This window comes from Saccostrea cucullata, unplaced genomic scaffold, assembly GCF_032062105.1.
Source record: "Saccostrea cucullata isolate Sc308-1 unplaced genomic scaffold, CSIRO_AGI_Scuc_v1 ctg285, whole genome shotgun sequence".
Lineage (NCBI taxonomy): Eukaryota > Metazoa > Mollusca > Bivalvia > Ostreida > Ostreidae > Saccostrea > Saccostrea cuccullata.
Window position 1 is genome coordinate 423,196 of NW_026930592.1, and position 17,922 is coordinate 441,117.

Consider the following 17,922-nt stretch of genomic DNA (forward strand, 5'->3'; position numbering starts at 1 on the left):
AGGGGAGGGCACTTCCGGTTCCGGTTCTATTGATTTTTCCGGATAAACTCTAGGATGATTTTGTTGTGTTTGTTGAAAATCTAGCGAATTCTAATGATTAGAAGGAATCCAGGTATACTTTGTAGGTTTTTCGGGCGATAATTATAAAGGTTTTAAGTAAAATAAAATCATACAGTGAAAGGAAACAGAACTCTCGTTAACTACGACCAGCTTGGGCCTTTTCAACTTCACTTTCACATTGTTGTGTGGACATACACTGCATTTTAATCAAACTTTTTTCTGTTTTTCGTTATCAATTAAAGATGGAGAACACATGGAAGTAAAAAATATTAAGAATACACCCGAAAAACATATCGAACTCGAACTTCATGCTTTTTAACAAAAACGGTCACGGTCGAGTAATTACACATTCGATTATATTTTTTTTGGCCTTGACAGGTAAATATTGCAAATTAAAGGCAAAATTGTAAGCAACTAGTACATTGATGTTAAGGTTTTGAATTTTTTGAAAAAATTAAAGTGGGGACTTAGAAATTTTGACAAGTATATATATTCTTTAAAAAATAATTAGTTGCATTTATTCTTCAAATTTTATTTTCGCTACAAAAAAATATTGAATTTTTATTGCCTAATGTAAGCTAATCAAGGATTTTGGTGTTTTTTTTTCTTTGCCCGATGTTGAAATTAGGAAAAACCAAGTTTACTTTTAAATTTATTTCATACCCAGCGAGGAAATAAACATTTTGATATATCTACATGTATGCATCTAGGAAAATAAACAATACCAATATGGAAATATTAAACATACAGTTTTCAAAAGCCTATAATAAAAATATGTTCACCTTAATAAGGTTGTAAAATATCTTACAGAAAATTGTATTCGTTATTTATCATAATGTGACTAATTTATCTATAATGATTTTTGGTCCCATATTTTCTCGAAATATTCTTCTTTGATGAAGAAAAATAAAGCATGCTTTATTCGTCACTCATCAGTATGTGTAATGCATGCGCGTGCTATCTATTTGAGATGAAACTTCAGACAAATTAAAGCATTTTGTCAAGTTGATTTCTTTACAATGGTAATGATTGTTTACCTGTAAATAAAAAGAGAGAGGTCACAGAGCTACTATATCTCTGATATGCTGACTCTGCAGCTGTACTTTCATTTCTATGACACAATACATGAACAATGCGAGCACTAAAACACCCGCCAACACGATGACTTTGGTTTGAACGCAGAGGAAGTAGCTGTACCCAAAAGCTATTGCGCACCCAGTGGCGTATAACATCCGGTAGCAGGAAAAAGCAGCTTCCTGTTTGTCAATGAAAAGAACACCGAAAAGGGCTGAAAGGCAAGAGAAATATGATAAATCATACATCGGAAGGAAAATATCTTAAATTATCCTCATTATTCATACAAATTACTGCTGATTTCCTAACAATTTATATTAGACTATCTTTCTTGTAAAAGGCAAATTAGCTGAATATGCTCATTTCATAAATATTCGTCATTTTTATGTCATTTATCTTGAGTGGTACAAAGCCTACTGCCTTTCATGTTCCACATACTATATGTTTGAGTTTGCCAAATGGCGTCACAGAGACCAAGACATCCAGCAACTACAAAGAAATTTGGGACATCATCCAGTGTTGGTTTCCACAGCCACAGAACTATCAGAAGACCCACATTAAAGGTGGCACCGGCCGTGATGAAAGCAAACCTCTTGATGTGGCGACTGGCACAAACTCCAATCAGTATACAGCTGGTGGAGCTGACGGCGCCAAAGCACATCATAACGGGTCCTATCTGGGATACGCCCAATGTACAGGATATGTAAGCCTACAAAGTAGACATTTTAATAACTCGTATTGATTTAATATAAAGTTAATAATATTGTTAAATTGAGATCAATTTGTAATTTAATATTATTTTCATACTTCATTAGCTCTATTTGTAATGCCATGCCATACAAAAAAGATATTTTATATCGAGATCAGCTTAGTATAAATCTGTCTAGAATCTTTGCCATTTTCTGTGGAACTTTGCTACTTATCTAACTCATGCAGTATAATTGCCGGGCGTGATTTTTATGCAAGTTTTGAAATTACGCCTTGCCTGCAGAGAAATAGATAATGTTTTACATTCACAAGTGCTTAGAAGTGACCCGGGCTGTTATTCCAATTATTTCCTTTTCCCATTTCTCAAGATGATGAAGTGGTAGTTGGAATTAGTTATGCTTACAGGTGTCAAGAATACTTCAACAACTAAGTCAGAACGTATCGGGAGGGTTGGATGCATAATTGCCTCTACAAAACAGTCATTTCCTTTTTACCGAGCACTGTTCAAATAGAACTTTGAGGATCTGATTGTGAGAATGAACATCGATTCGCACTCGATAACTTCCGTTGGGGCCGGAAAAATCAATGCCATTCTGATTGATTTCTTTATTACACAATCTAGGCTCTTTGACTCCTATTTTCTAATCCTTCACAGGCCGACATCTTTTTAGAAATTAAATAATGCTTAATATCCGTGCAGCTCCGGTGATTAGATACGCGTGTAGCACCAATTACAGCTACTCTATGTCAAGATCTGGGTCAGAAAAGCAGTTTTTTAAATCAATAACGTGATATTTACAAGAAACATAACCATGTAGCTCAGCCCTGGAGAATCGCTGATGGAGCGTTTTGATTAACGTTTTATCATTTCAGAAAAACGCCCTTTCAACTAGCGCGCGGCAGCTTTGATATTGACAATTAATAAATGTCGCATCTCCATATTAAACTGTTGTATCACTCCTCCACTACTCCTACCTAGCCTATGAACTTGGTCTAGGAATTCTCACTAGTAGGACGATGCATTCTACATTGCTGAAGTCCATTTATTGCCGCGCTTTTGGTTCACAGAGAGGCACAATATCTCTTCAGTCTCCATGTTAAAAAATTGTATTGGAGTACAAGGGCTATCTATATTAATACATGTATTAAAATATCTTGTTTAAAGAATACATTTTTATTCAAAGTTATAAAGCCAACTTGGAATGAACACAAGAACTCCCGAGGCTACCCTTGAATAAAGGCAAAAGGGGTTTCTGATCGGATTTCTGAGTGAACTATAGATGTATAATTTACCATTATTGCTCTTTATTTTGAAGTAAGATACGTGTTGCTAACTATCTGTGTATATTCCCCTGTGTGTAAAATATTATGTTTTTGCTTTTAAGTGAGCAAAACTACAGACAGTGATCAGTTATACTTCAGAATATTTATTGTGTAATAACGTTACTTGAAATAGTAACAGTAAAATTTTTCAACCCTTATCCATCAGGTGAAGTAAATTACTTTGTTGAATCCTTTATCTAATTACATTTATCGGTTTATATGATATGCTAATAATATTAGCTGTACACTGAAAAAAGATTATTTTCTTAAAACTAAGACAATTTTGCATTCTAGGTGTAAGTTATGTGGGGTCATTTTCAGTGGATGCTTTCAGTAAACTAGTATGCTTTAAAGTCACCCAACATACACAAAGATTGCTAACAACCGCCAAATAATATTTACCATCAAGTGGCACTTTATGCTAATGACAATAACATGTAAGTCAAACTCCCTGGTCTGAGTTATGGATCGGTGGAATGTTTAAAATCCCTTCCTTATGAATACATATTGATGTCATAAAGAATTACAAATGGTTTAATATTTTTAGTTATTTAAGAATAAAGTCGTAGTTCGGAACCATTCTCCAATGCTTTTAATAGCTCAACTGATCATATCTAACAACAAAGCTTTATATCAAACTTGATGACTTTTCAATCTTTAACCTCCCTTACTTATGCAGCAATATACCTTTGTAACCTGCATAGGGAGTTCAGATCAGTTGATTCGATACGGAAGAGCATGTTCTACGAATAAACAATATCTGAAACGATGTAAACTATTGACAAACAAGTTGATAAAGCAAGAATATTAGCAATTTCGTTTAAAATCATAATTTCGTAAGTTCTATGATCCATTCAATGATCTCCACATATTTCATAGTAAAATTCATATTTGATTATATTTGGTGCCTGGATAATGATTTCTTCGATTAAAAGGTACAATTTGAAAATGTTGGCATTTTTGAAGATACTGCAACCAGAGTTCATATAAATTACGCGAAACGCCAAAATATAAAATGTCACGCTACCTTTTTCGCCAAACCTTGTAATGTACTGCTCCTCAATTAACAATGCTTAAACCTTGTAAACTTAAGATGGTTGTAAGAAAATCAAACCTGAGTAAAATCGCTGAACATGAATCCCTGCTCCAAACCGACAAAAACTACAATAAGTATAAGGAGTTGACATTTGGAATCCTTGAACATTTTCAGCGTAGATAAAAACATTTCTGATGATGTCAGTTCATCGTCATCATAATGGTGGTTTTTCTTTTTCCTTTTGTGCTGGTCAAAGAGTGAGATTAGTATGACTATTCCCATCACCCCGCAGCCCATGTAAATACTTAATAACATGATCTTTGTATTATGGTCTATCGTTGTCATCAGATCTTCTAAAAGATCGTCGTTAACGTTGTCCTTGAGGCAATACCTAGAACCACACGAGCGGTTTGAATGGTTATGGGTGAAACCCTCGACTTCTGAACTATTTTTATTGATGACTAGTGTTGTAATAAGATTTCCCCAGATGTTGCTTGTCCGATATAGTCCACAAAAAATTCCCATGAATTTGTTTATAACATGATCTTGATCCGGCATATGAGAATGTTCCGCATAGGCCAAAGCTATTGTGGTGATAGAGGTTGCTTGAGCGCTGAACAATGGACCCGCCAGCAGGCCAAGGAGAGCGCCTAGAGGAATGAGCATATAATGTTCGGGATGAAAGTTTCCCGCAAAATAACCCGTAAAGATTACAAATGTCACCACCATTGTCCATTTTGTTGTGAAGCGTTGTATGATCCAGGGAGCAAAGAAACAAGAAATTATGGTACCTATGTATATACTGGAAAGCGAAAATACACCGACACCACTCTTAATATGAAGAGAACTTTGTAAACCTTGCAGGGATACAAAGGCAGTAAAAATAAACATGAACGCCAGTCCTAAAACTATCACATTCTTCAGTGCTTTTCCCTGACTCATTTCGCGCACCGTTCGGAGTGTTTCGGGGTCTTGGGGAAGTGTGTGGTAATTGGAAAGGGTGTAGGAATGTATAGTACTTCTTCGTCGACTTTTGTCGAAGTCTGGTAGGGAGACCAAAAGGTTGGCGTTGATGTGCTGTTGAGATGGAGCCTTCAGGGAAGCCATTAACAGCTTTTCCCGGCATACCTCAATACTCGACATCCCCGTCGCCATCTTACCACGTAATACTGTATGAAAAGTAAGAAAAATACATGAATTTCAAGAATAAGTTGCATTTGTATGCCTTTGTACATGCAAGGGTGCAAATTAAGGGGGTAAAGTTTTAACGTTCTACCGCTAAATCCCAGCAACAAGCTAAAATTAACACCCCGGCCAAAAATCACGCTGTACGATATAACCGGGAGAAGAGAAAGTATAACAGAAAATAAATGTATGATCTACAGATTTATCCTTAAAATGTCAAACTTTCAAACCTCAATTTACTTTGATCTTTAAAGAGAATACATGAAAGATTCATATTCTAATAGTGTGTCATGCATATTTCTTGTAGAATGCAATATGAAACATTGTTGTCTCGAAATGATTTCAACATTTACGTGCTTAATTAATAGCCTTTGAAGCAACAGATCAGACCTTTATGATCGTTCTGAGATAATTAAATAGTCATTTTAATTATTCCGACTTAAAAATCTCTAACTTCCTTGTGTGAGTGTACATGCACTCCATGGTATCAGTGAACTCACTCTAGTCTTAAAGCATTCGATGTTATACAGACGCTGAAAAAACGCAGTCGTATCAGGAAAGAACCAGTAAGTAACAGGAAAAAATAATCAAGAATCTGTAATTAAAGTTTTATAACACTGACAGGTATATATATTTGGTCGAGAAAAAGAAATAAAATCCATATTGATTTTTCTTATCGTGGTATGTTTCCATAACAATAATTGTGTGTATAAACAACATGCAACAAAACGGCTCAGATACTTCAAACGAATGCCAGAAAAAGAGACACGTACTTTATTTTTAGCTGGCTTTTTCAAACTTTAAAGTTGGTAATTCCAACATTAAACTAGGCTCCTCTTACATATAACTTTTTTTCTAGTTAAAAGCTTCTTTATTTTTCTTTGTCCATATTTTACAATTTAAAAGAGGATCTAATAATTGTAAAAATCTCTATAGACGAGAGAACTTCAACCATAACTATTTTAAAAGTGATAAATTAAGTTTGAAAATCCAAAATAAAGTTGAAAAAGCCAAGATTTGATTTGGAATTAACGACGTAAAAAATTGAAAAGCCAATTTTAAAGTTGGGAAAAAACAAGATTTAAAGTGGAAAGTAAGAATAAAATTAGCAACTTAAAAGTTTGAATTGTCAACTTAAAAATCCTAACTTTTAAGTTAGAGTTTCCAACTGTTTACAGCTTTAATAGAATATATTATGTGTCACTAATACTTTTTCGTGTAAATGTCATGATCTTAAATATTAATGTTGACTAGTTTTACAGAACATTGTTGTTTTTTTTTCGGAATGACGAACCCTGATCAAAAAGGACGGCCTACATTTTTGTATGGGGTCAACTCACAGACAAGTAAAAATAAAAACGTCGCTTTCAATGAATCTGTTCAGGAGTAATTTGCATTTCTTCTGCACGCACATGAACTGATGAAATTAGTCTTTCAAATTCAATTTTAAAGATAATCTAAACTTTGAAAGTGTTGAAGTCACAAAAAGCATTGACTGCTTACAAAAATAAAATATAGCTTTTACGGTAAGTATTTAACTTTTAAAGTTGAAAAGTTGGTAAAATGCTTGAATTATTTGTTATTAACGACACACTGTTATCCTACGAGACACAGTCAAAGATACTTTTTGGACTACTGGGAGTTACGTATGCCACGAAACAGCGAGATGACTTTCGATCGAGGGGTGTTTGAAAACTTTTTAAAATTGTAAATAAAATGTAAAGTGTTTTGCAAAGTTGACGTTTTCGACATCATGAAAGTCAACAGGAAAATATATTCGGATTATAAGGTCAAAGAGGTATTTTATGTCTTATTCATTCTTGATGTGACGTCATAATCCTGCCTTGTCTGTAGACTAGAAAACATTTTTGATATACAAATGATAATACTAAGTTCATTATAGTTATTTAGTGATGGAAAACATTATATATTTTTGTGCTTGTCTAATGACCGGGTTTTGGCCAGCTTTTCTTTTAGGATTGGCCTTTATATACAGCATTAAGTGGCGATCTACCTACATGTACTGTAGATTCCTTATTTTAAGGAATTACCATAAATTGCAAAATGACATTCAAACGTTAATCACGGAAACATGAGTTAACCATTTGACTGTTTTTCAGGAGTTTTTCGTGCATTTGATGAAGCGAATTATTATAATTCGCGAGTGGTAATTCTCGCGAAATTACACAATTATTAATACCAGATAAGATACCAACGAGTCTGACACATCTGTTTCATCTTTAGATATTCTACTTGAAAAAGACAATGGCAAATCTAACAACCAAGTTTAATGATAAAGGTTATGACTTTAACTTTACAACGTCAACTTCCCTTTTTACGCAGCAATATACCTTCTTCAACTGCAAACGGAGTTTATATATCTCAGTTGATTCGATACGCAAGAGCATGCTTTATGTATTACAATTTCTAAAACGACGTAAATTATTGACAAACAAGTTGATGAAACAATAATATCAGTAGCCACGTTTAAAGTCATCATTTCGTAAATTCTATGGTCGATATAATGACCTTCTCAGCAAATACAATTTTTCATTGAGTCAAATGCTGACTGCCGTTTTTCATACTAATTGTTAGTCCATTATTTACACACTAAATAGACGACAGATTTTCCCGTTATTTCTCGATCATGACAAGGAGCACACGGCGGGTGTGACCGGTGGGCAGGGATGCTCAATCCTTCATGGCACCTGATCCCCCTCTGATGTTTTAGAGGTCCGTGTTTGCTCTGCTCCTATTTTGTATTGTTTAATGGACTTTTGTGCTTGAATACTGTTCATCTCCATTTAGTTCATATGAATATACATGTATTTATAGGAATTAAAAGTATTTGACATAATATATTGAGTGTTTCCAAAAAAAAGAACCCTCTTTTCATTCATAAAACACACAACAAACTAGACCTGCAGAATTTGCACTTTTTGACAGAACATTGTGACGCCCTTTCCAAGTTCTAAGGACCAAACAATCGATGAAAGTGTCCCGAATTCCGAATAATGACCCGTGTTACTTTGACCCTATTAGACAGATGAGAAAATTATTATTTTGATTCTTTGATTTATTACAGGAGATGTTTCTTTTCCAGAAAATAACGACATCCTGGCAGTTTAATTCTGGGACTGGATTAATCGGATCTGTGGAATATCAGGATGTCAGATTTGTACAAATTAGAGAACTATTGGCCGTCCGTTTCCTAGAACCAAGAACTTAATCACAGAACACGGCGTTATTGACATCCTAAGAAACTAAATATCGGGAGAATATCTAGTTTTCTGATGAACTCGGAAAATCGCTTTTCCTTTCACCCCCTGTGAAAAATGTACGTCTTTCTGAAGTTTCACTTCATACTTTATACTGACTGCGATTGCCGATGTCCATTTTCGTTAACGTTATGGGAGATTATTCAGAATGTATAGAGTACAGGACAATTTTCAGTAGTTTCTAAAGGTCTTCAAGAAAACGTTATGTTTTTGTTGTTGTTGTTATATATAATGTCTCTTGCTGAGAGTTCGGTAGAAAAATTTAGATCAGACAAACCACGAATGAGGAAGATATAATTTTAGAACTTGTACGTGTATTCTTTTTCTCTCATATAATTTACGCAAATTCCGTGTATGTTATAAGCCAAAAATCAAACAGTTTTTACTAGCATTAAAGAACAAATGTGATGCAACACTTATAGTGAAAGATATGTGCTAAAGATTATAAAACGTTTAAAAAAGTAAAACTAAACGTAAGGATTCTTTTTTATTTTTCTTAATTATTCTATTTCAAAGAGCTGATGCTCTGTAATAAATTTTTATATCTATATCTATTTGCCAGTTCATCGGCAGTTTCTACTTCAAGGAATTAATCAAACATTTAAAAATAACAAATTTTTGCATGTAGATAAGTAGACACAGCCAAAAAGCAGAGGAAAGTACAGATAATATAGATTAATAAGGATTTGAAAATAAAAAAAAAAAAATTAAAACGATCAATCATGAATAAAATAATTATCTTCATGGAATAACGTAGGTGACATTTAACGTAACCACATTTCATTCATCATTTAATTGGAAGAAAAACAGAAACAATACATATCCTATTTTTTGTCACTCAGCCACAGATCTAATGATAAACATCAGATTATCAAGTTATTTTTGCATTTTATTAAACTGTCGTTGGTTATCAAATCGCGTTTAAAGATGTATTTTTAATATGATTAATTGAAATGTGACCTCATTTGAAAGTTAAGTAGGAAAATTTTCCATGACCGAACTATTCCCTAAAAGCAATGGGTGCTTTGTATATATAACAGTGCAAAGACCGTCCTAAGTTGTGTATTCATCTAGGATCTTTTTGTCATATATTTTCAATAAATTAGTTCAAAGCAAAACAGAAGCAGCCCAAAACAACATCATATTGTTACAGAGTATTCCGATAACGAAATACATGTATTGGACCTGGGAACCAAACGTTTCCCAGTAATTAACAGTGTGTTTTAGAGAAAGAAAACAAATATTTCATTTCCTTGGGGACAAATATTCACTGTTTGCTAAATCAATTTTAACACCATATCATTGAACTGTTATTCAAACAAACCGACACATATTTGAGTAATTTGATGTTGAAACGAAAACAAAACCTTATCATGCTTATCTGAACTGGATGAAAAAATATCTTCAAGGTTTTTTTTTTCAAATTATTCAATCACATACATTCTATTATATAAGTTGGTGATAAACCAATTGTAGTTTGAAAAAAAAAAACTACTTCAAAACATTATTTAAAATCAAGTAATAAGAGTTTTGATAGATATATACCATTGTCTGACAAGTATTTTTAAGATGAAAAATAAATTTTACTCTCGGAATTGCATGATTTAGATTCCCTCTCAAATTGTAGGGTGAAACATATTGGTCAGAAGTTAACCAAATGATTTGAATAAAAATGGGCATTTATTTGAGTTGTGTCCCGTAGTGAAACGGAATCCACCAATTTTTAATTCAGACATCGTATAAATTATATTTTAAAGTCGATTTGCCATACTCAGTAGTTTAATCGTTAGAGTAGCTTAACTTTTTAAAAAATTCTTCCTGGCATTTCTGACCTACCTGCTGATTTAAGTCCACATGATATCTACGTTATCTTCCAGGAATCTCGGAAAAATACATCCTCGACTCATGATAAATTGGAGCCGACTTCGCTCGATATTTCTGTATTGATTTAAAGAATTACTGTTAATTGATGGATAAAACCAATTAGAGCCGCACCGTTCTCACACGGGCTGATTTTTGTCCCGAGATTGTTAGTTCCTCGTCAAAAACAGTTCCCAAGTTCCCACCATTCTCAGTTTTAAAACCGACTCAAACATTTTTTCGTTTCAGGTACAGTTAATTTGCACTTTCACTGTAAACCTCGTGTATACAACACTCAAAGCATCTTCTGAACTGATATACTCCAGGAACGGTCTATACCAACGATCGGTAACATCATTTTATGACTGTTCTGTTATTGGAAAACTGAATACAAGTCTGTCTATATATACACAGAACGTTATTCATAATTGTTCTGTAATATATGCATTTTATGTGAAGCAGCAGGCGGAATGTTTTCTGGGAGCTATAAAGAGTATGATCATAGATAGGCTGCCCGTGGCTTATTGTATTGGTTTAATAGGATCAAATTAAACCAAACGCTATTTTTATAGCATGCATGTTAATAAAGTCAGCAGGAATAATATTATCGCTAAAACAATATCTAACATTTAGTCCTCTGATAAAAAAAAATAACAACTTTCACGAAGGATGAGATCAATGAAAAGTAAAGTTCAAAGAAATATTTAATGGAACAAAAAGAGAAATATTGATTTTGCTTTTGTTCTGAAAAAAAAATGCATACACTGTGCAGTATTAAAAGTAATATTTCATTTTATAAAAGCTACGAGTATTTATGCATTTCCATAATTTCGGTTTATTTCATCTTTTTCCAACACTTCTTATTGTTATCCAGACACATAAAGTACCCTTTGGCAAATCCATTAAGGATGAATTCTTGTCATTATTGTTCCTAAAATTAATGAAATGTTTGCAGATTCATAAAGACAATATTATAAAGTGATGGTATCAATTAGATTAAATTTGATCGTTTTCTTTAGGAGCAAGGCCAGATCCTTGACATTCTTTTGACAGGGAAACTTATTGTAGTCAGTCAAAGATGTGCATGATGACTTCTATCTTATTAAACATGTTAAATTAAATGTTTTTTTTCTCAGATTAAATATGTATATTTGGAAATAACGAACAGCATTCAAGATCAAAAGTCTATTAAACAATAAAGAAAAGGAGCAGAGTAAACACGGACCTCCAAAACATCAGAGGTGGGATCAGATGCTATAGAGGAGTGAGCATCCCTTGCTGACCGATATCGACTTACAGGAATCTACTTAGAAGTATTTAATGCTAATTTTCAGAGTTAATATTATTATTCTTCCTTAAATGCCAGAAAATATTATATTTTGATTGATTTGATACGGGGTTTACATGTAAATCTCACAGTTGGTTTGATACACAAGAGCATGCTCTACGTATCTACAATTTTTAAACGAGGTAAGTTATTGACAAACAAGTTGCTGAAACAAGAATACCAGCAGTCTCTTTCAAAGTCATAATTTCTTAAGTTCTATGGTCGATGCAATGACCTTGTCAGCAAATACAATTTATCATTTAATACGTCAAATGCTGACTGAAGTTTTTCATATTGATTGTAAGGCCATTTTAAACACACAGATTTTTCAACAGATTTTTTTTAGTTTCCGATAATGACGAGGTGCACATGGCGGGTATGACCGTTCGACACGGGATGCTCACTCCTCCATTGTTCCTGATCCCACCTCTGATGTTTTAGAGGTCAGCATTTGCTCTGCTCCAAAGTTTGAATTGTTTTATGGACTTCTGAGCGTGAATACTGTTTGATATCTCCATATATTTCATTAAACATGTATCTCGCATATCTTAGAATTAACTCATAATCATTTCATTCACTTTAGAAAGTACCTTAAAGCCGTTGATTGTTTTAAAATACTGGTTAAATTCATTATTCTGTTACAATATATAGAAAAATTTAATAAGCAAAGGGGGATTCATTTTCACAAGACAGTCGTTTTGCAAAAACTAAAGTCCCAAGTATACTTTAACTCATTTTTACCATTTCATATAGGATTGTACAATTGTTAAAAAATGTTTACCTTTTTAAATCCTTTTTATCTAATTATAAAGAGATCTACAGAAAAACAGTTTCTATATTTCATTTAGCCGCACACTAGAAAAGAAGCCTTCCATAACTTTAAATTGCTTCACTAAATTTTAATTAAAAATCTTCTTCGTGAAAATTGTACAGTTTATATCAAGTTGTACATTCTAAACAAAAGATGCAGTACATGTATAAGAGCAGAGCAAATACGAACCTCTATATAAAAACATCATTGGTGAAATCTTGTGTTATGGAGGAGTAAGCATCCACTGACAACCGGTCACACCTGCCGTTTTTTCCTTGTCATGATTTGGAAAACAGAACAATATATAGACATTGAATGTTAGGTAATGGCCTGACAGATACAGTGGTATTAAAAAAAAGTCAGTAAGCATTAGACCAAATTTGATTGTATTTGCTGACAAGGTCATTGTATCGACTAAAGAACTTGCGATATGATTTATTCACTCTTTTGAGACTGTTTATATTCTTGTTTCATTAAATTGTTTGTCAAAATATTGTCTCATTTTAGATAAGTTTCACGTATATAGCATGTTCTTGGTTATCGAATCATCTGTAAGACCTAAACCCCACACATCGGTGATAAGGGTGTGGTAAGTCGACGAAAGAAAAGTTGAAGTCGTCACGTTCTTAAATTACCATAAACGTCTTTTTTATAAATAAAAAATTCCAAATATGAAACAGATATTTCAGACTATTATTTTCTATCTTTTCTTTTCAAGCTCATATTAATATATTGCGTTGACATTTCATCGAAAGTTTACTTCCTGTTGTTAATTGATAATGAATCATCAATACATCAAAATATCGAGTTTAAGGCCGCCACAAGTGATTTTCTTTTCTTTCCTTTCATGTATAAGATTTTGAATAAATCTGCTTCATATTATTATAACAAGAGGCCCATGGGCCACATCGCTCACCTGAGAAGCTTTGACCATTCTGTTCTTTACGAGATTTCCCCCTTGTTATACATAATGCGTCCCCACCCTACCCCACTGATCATAATTTAGACATTTTGAAATCTACACTACCCCATGATCCTTCCATGGGCACATATGTTTCAGCTTTTTTGGCCCAGTGGTTCCTGAGAAGAAGATTTTTCCTATATATTTCTATATAAAACTTTGATTCCCCATTGTGGTCCCGCCCTTTCCCCGGGGGTCATTATTTGAACAATTTAGAATCTACATTATACCAGAAGCTTCCACATAAGTTTCAGCTTTTCTGGCCCAGTGGTTCTTGAGAAGAAGATTTTCAAAGATTTTTCCTATATATTTCTATGTAAAACTTTGATTCCCCATTGTGGCCCCGCCCTTCCCCCGGGGGTCATGATGTGAACAATTTAGAATCTACACTATACCAAGATGCTTCCACATAAGTTTCAGCTTTTCTGGCCCAGTGGTTCTTGAGAAGAAGATTTTCAAAGATTTTTCCTATATATTTCTATGTCAAACTTTGATTCCCTATAATGGCCCCGCCCTTCCCCCGGGGGTCATGATTCCTACAATTTAGAATTAACAATACCCCAGAATGCTTCCACATAAGCTTCACTTTTTCTGGCCCAGTGGTTCTTGAGAAGAAGATTTTCAAAGATTTTTCCTATATATTTCTATGTAAAACTGCATTTTCCTCATTCCTCATTGTGGCCCCGCCCTTCCCCCAGGGGTCATTATTTGAACAATTTAGAATCTACATTATACCAGAATGCTTCCACATAAGCTACAGCTTTTCTGGCCCAGTGTTTATTGAGAAGAAGATTTTCAAAGATTTTTCCTATATATTTCTATATAAAACTTTGATTCCCCATTGTGGCCCCGCCCTTCCCCCGGGGGTCATTATTTGAACAATTTAGAATTTACATTATACCAGGATGCTTCCACATAAGTTTCAGCTTTTCTGGCCCAGTGGTTCTTGCGTAGAAGATTTTTCCTATATATTTCTATGTAAAATTTTGATTCCCCATTGTGGCCCCGCCCTTCCCCCGGGAGTCATGATGTGAACAATTTAGAATCTACACTATACCAGGATGCTTCCACATAAGTTTCAGCTTTTCTGGCCCAGTGGTTCTTGAGAGGAAGATTTTCAAAGATTTTTCCTATATATTTCTATGTAAAACTTTGATTCCCCATTGTGGCCCCGCCCTTCCCCCGGGGGTCATTATTTGAACAATTTAGAATCTACATTATACCAGGATGCTTCCACATAAGTTTCAGCTTTACTGGCCCAGTGGTTCTTGAGAAGAAGATTTTTTAATGACCCAACCCTATTTTTGTCTTTTCTTGATTATCTCCCCTTGCGAGGGGATATGTCCCTTCAGTTTAACAATTTAAATTCCCCTTCACCCAAGGATGCTTTGTACCAAGTTTGGTCAAAATTGGCCCAGTGGTTCTTGAGAAGAAGTTGAAAATGTGAAAAGTTTACAGACGGACGGACAGACAGACAGACAGACAACGGACGGACAGAAAATAACGGACGACGGACAAAATGTGATCAGAAAAGCTCACTTGAGCCTTCGGCTCAGGTGAGCTAAAAATGGGTTCACTAATAACTGGGTGCAATTGGAACCAATGAGAATTATAACAGATCTCCTAAAAATTACAGAGATATAATCATTCAGAAACTCAAGCGTCTCTTACATATTAATTTCAGAGTACTTGTGTATATAACCAGAATGTTTTTAAAAATAATTTTTCAAATGACCAATAACAAAGTAAATTTTATTGATTTTAAATCTTATTAAAAAAGCAGTCATGTATATGATGTCAAAAAGTCTGTATCGGTATTTATCGTGAGGAATGGTTGTTTAAAGTTAAGAAAAGTTGTACTTTTATTATGAGGGATCGTTGTTTTTATTTCCAACATTCGCATTTTGAATCCTAAAGCAGGGTGACCTGTACTAGAACAAACGTAAAAGTACATTCACAGAGGGGTTCATATTGAGTGCAATATATGCCGAAAATGAATTCTGATGAAGAATAAATTGTATAATGAAAATTAGTTTGTTAAATTGTCGTGTGTTCTTTAGTTGTTGCACTCATCAAGGTTCCATTGCTTAACAATCTAATTAAAATTATTCGCTTGTGTTTTCGATATGGCAGCGTTGAGACATCCACAAGCAAATACTCCTGCGATATGTTCTATCGTTTCTTTTTTGCAGATTGTGATATCCAAGTGCAACATGTGCAAGGCAAAGACATGACTAAGAAAATATGGTTCAAACACGTGCTCGTTCGATATTTCCAATATTTGTCAAGTTCTCGTATAAAATACATGCATATGGAATGCACTCTCCAAGTACAGAGAGGAAACAGGGAAAGTACAAAAAACATTAACAACAAAACAACCCATTAAGCTTTCATCTCACGAGACGTTGTCAGTCTTTTTGTTGGTTTGATTCGACTTTTCCGCTAAAATGGAAATATCCCTTACAGCATCGGCTTGATTATCGTTCTTCGTGATCGGCAGACCGTCCGAATCCCGATGATGGATTGGTGAATTTCGAAATTGCGACTTCTCCTCGTATTCCCACCAAACAGAGTCCTGTCCGTCAGATAATATGTAGGGTTTTGGAGAAATCCGTCTAGACAAAAATTCGATTATCGTCTTGAATTGTAATGGCAGGAGGAATTGAGATTAAAGATAAACCTATTCTTGCTTTGATGACAACTCGTAAAATACGCTCATTATTTCCTCTCGAAGCGGAGAAGCATGCTGCTTGTGTCCTTGATAGACGAATCCCTCAAAACGACAGAAGAGTGATCTGGAAATTACTGTATTCAATAACTGCGTTTTACATCCGATCGCCCGAACTCTGTTACTTCCGGTTTACTGTCACATTTCATCATGTTCATAAGGCTTCCATCACGAGATTCACCGTCAAGTAGGTAAATTGATATCGATAAATTTATAGGATGGTCAGTACTATTTATTGGGCAAATTGCTCCGCAGTTCCTTGAATTGTCCGTTAATCTACTGGAAAGATGTCGCTCAGCTTAATGGTCCCTGTATTGTCTGCACAATCACAAATCTCTGTAGGCAAGAAACTTACTGTGGCCAAAATTACTGAATTGTCGAATCTCAGTACAACAACAAGATTTTTTTATATTCACAAAGAAAATGTTTATCAATTAAAAACAGTTTCAATTTTAGCACCTAGCACCAAAACATATTTCTCCTCTTCCACCTTTGTAAAAAAGATAAATTTTTATTGCTTCGAAGATGATATTAATTCTTAGATTACGTAATCGACACAAAATCTGCGATGATTAAGTCATAAAAAGTCTGTGGAAGAATTTTATGGGTGTTGCTCAGTCGTTAAAGTGCACTTCGTGGAATTATATATAACAGGAAAGAATTGATAAATAACGAATGTTTTCCTGCGAACATCAATATAAATCTTCTTTTTACTTAAAAGATTTATATGTTCTTGTACTATTAAAATCTTTATGATCTAGGAACTTTTAGATTAACTATGGTTTCCCTGATTATAACTCAAGTTTACCAAAATGCACTGTTTTTCCCATTTAAGTTAGCGTTATGATTTTTATGCTCTCTACGAATCTGTCAAGTACATATTGCTTTTTACACACAGTCATTATAGAAAGCCTTACATGTAACAGTGTACACTCTACGCTATAATTCTTACTACTGTCTTTCACTAATTACAGTTTTCATTTGCTAATGAGTACAAGTCATGTACTCACTGACAACTGAAAATTGTTTATTATACGAGTACGTGTATAGTGAAAGACACTTCGATGAACTTAACAATGTTTGATTATGTCAAAACTTTAAACTTTTTCCGATAAAAACTTACCTCTCTCAGTTATGTCTTCGGCTGCTGTAACTGAAGAAAAGCCTATGTTTTGGTGGATACCTTTATTATTACGTTACACGGTATACTAACGACTTTCTTTGAGTACTAGCATATGTTTATATCCTATCGAACGAGGAACGTAAAGAAATCATCAAGGAGCATTGTTATAGCTTATATCAATGCTGAATCTGATAAATTCATAGTTTCTTCTCATCTTTATTGGTCTAAAAGATTCTTTTTTATTGTAAACCGTAGGGTTTCTCCACTATATTAGTACATCAAAAATAATTATCTTGACTACAAGTAAATTCTTGCCGTTTTACATCATTTTCCTACAACAATCATAATCCTGTCTCTATATCCAATGTGTACACATTATTTTTATTCTGATATTTGCCAGTTAAAGATCATATAAATTACATGTATACATGTAATTATACCAGGTGAT

General features: G+C 34.0%; 1 protein-coding gene across 2 annotated transcripts; it reads right to left on the minus strand.

Moving 5' to 3' along the window:
- Positions 1-699: 699 nt before the first annotated feature.
- On the minus strand, positions 700-17,557 carry LOC134229212 (protein unc-93 homolog A-like). 2 transcript variants are annotated; one of them, XM_062710921.1, is made up of 4 exons: positions 17,475-17,557; positions 4,280-5,370; positions 1,573-1,843; positions 700-1,348 (listed from the first exon to the last, which is right to left on the minus strand). In XM_062710921.1, exons 2-4 carry the CDS (start codon positions 5,354-5,356, stop codon positions 1,119-1,121), a joined length of 1,578 nt encoding a protein of 525 aa, XP_062566905.1. In that variant the 5' UTR covers positions 5,357-5,370; positions 17,475-17,557; the 3' UTR covers positions 700-1,118. The 2 variants fall into 2 exon arrangements, with proteins under 2 accessions (XP_062566905.1, XP_062566904.1); XM_062710920.1 differs by lacking the exon at positions 17,475-17,557 and adding an exon at positions 10,501-10,967.
- Positions 17,558-17,922: the final 365 nt, after the last annotated feature.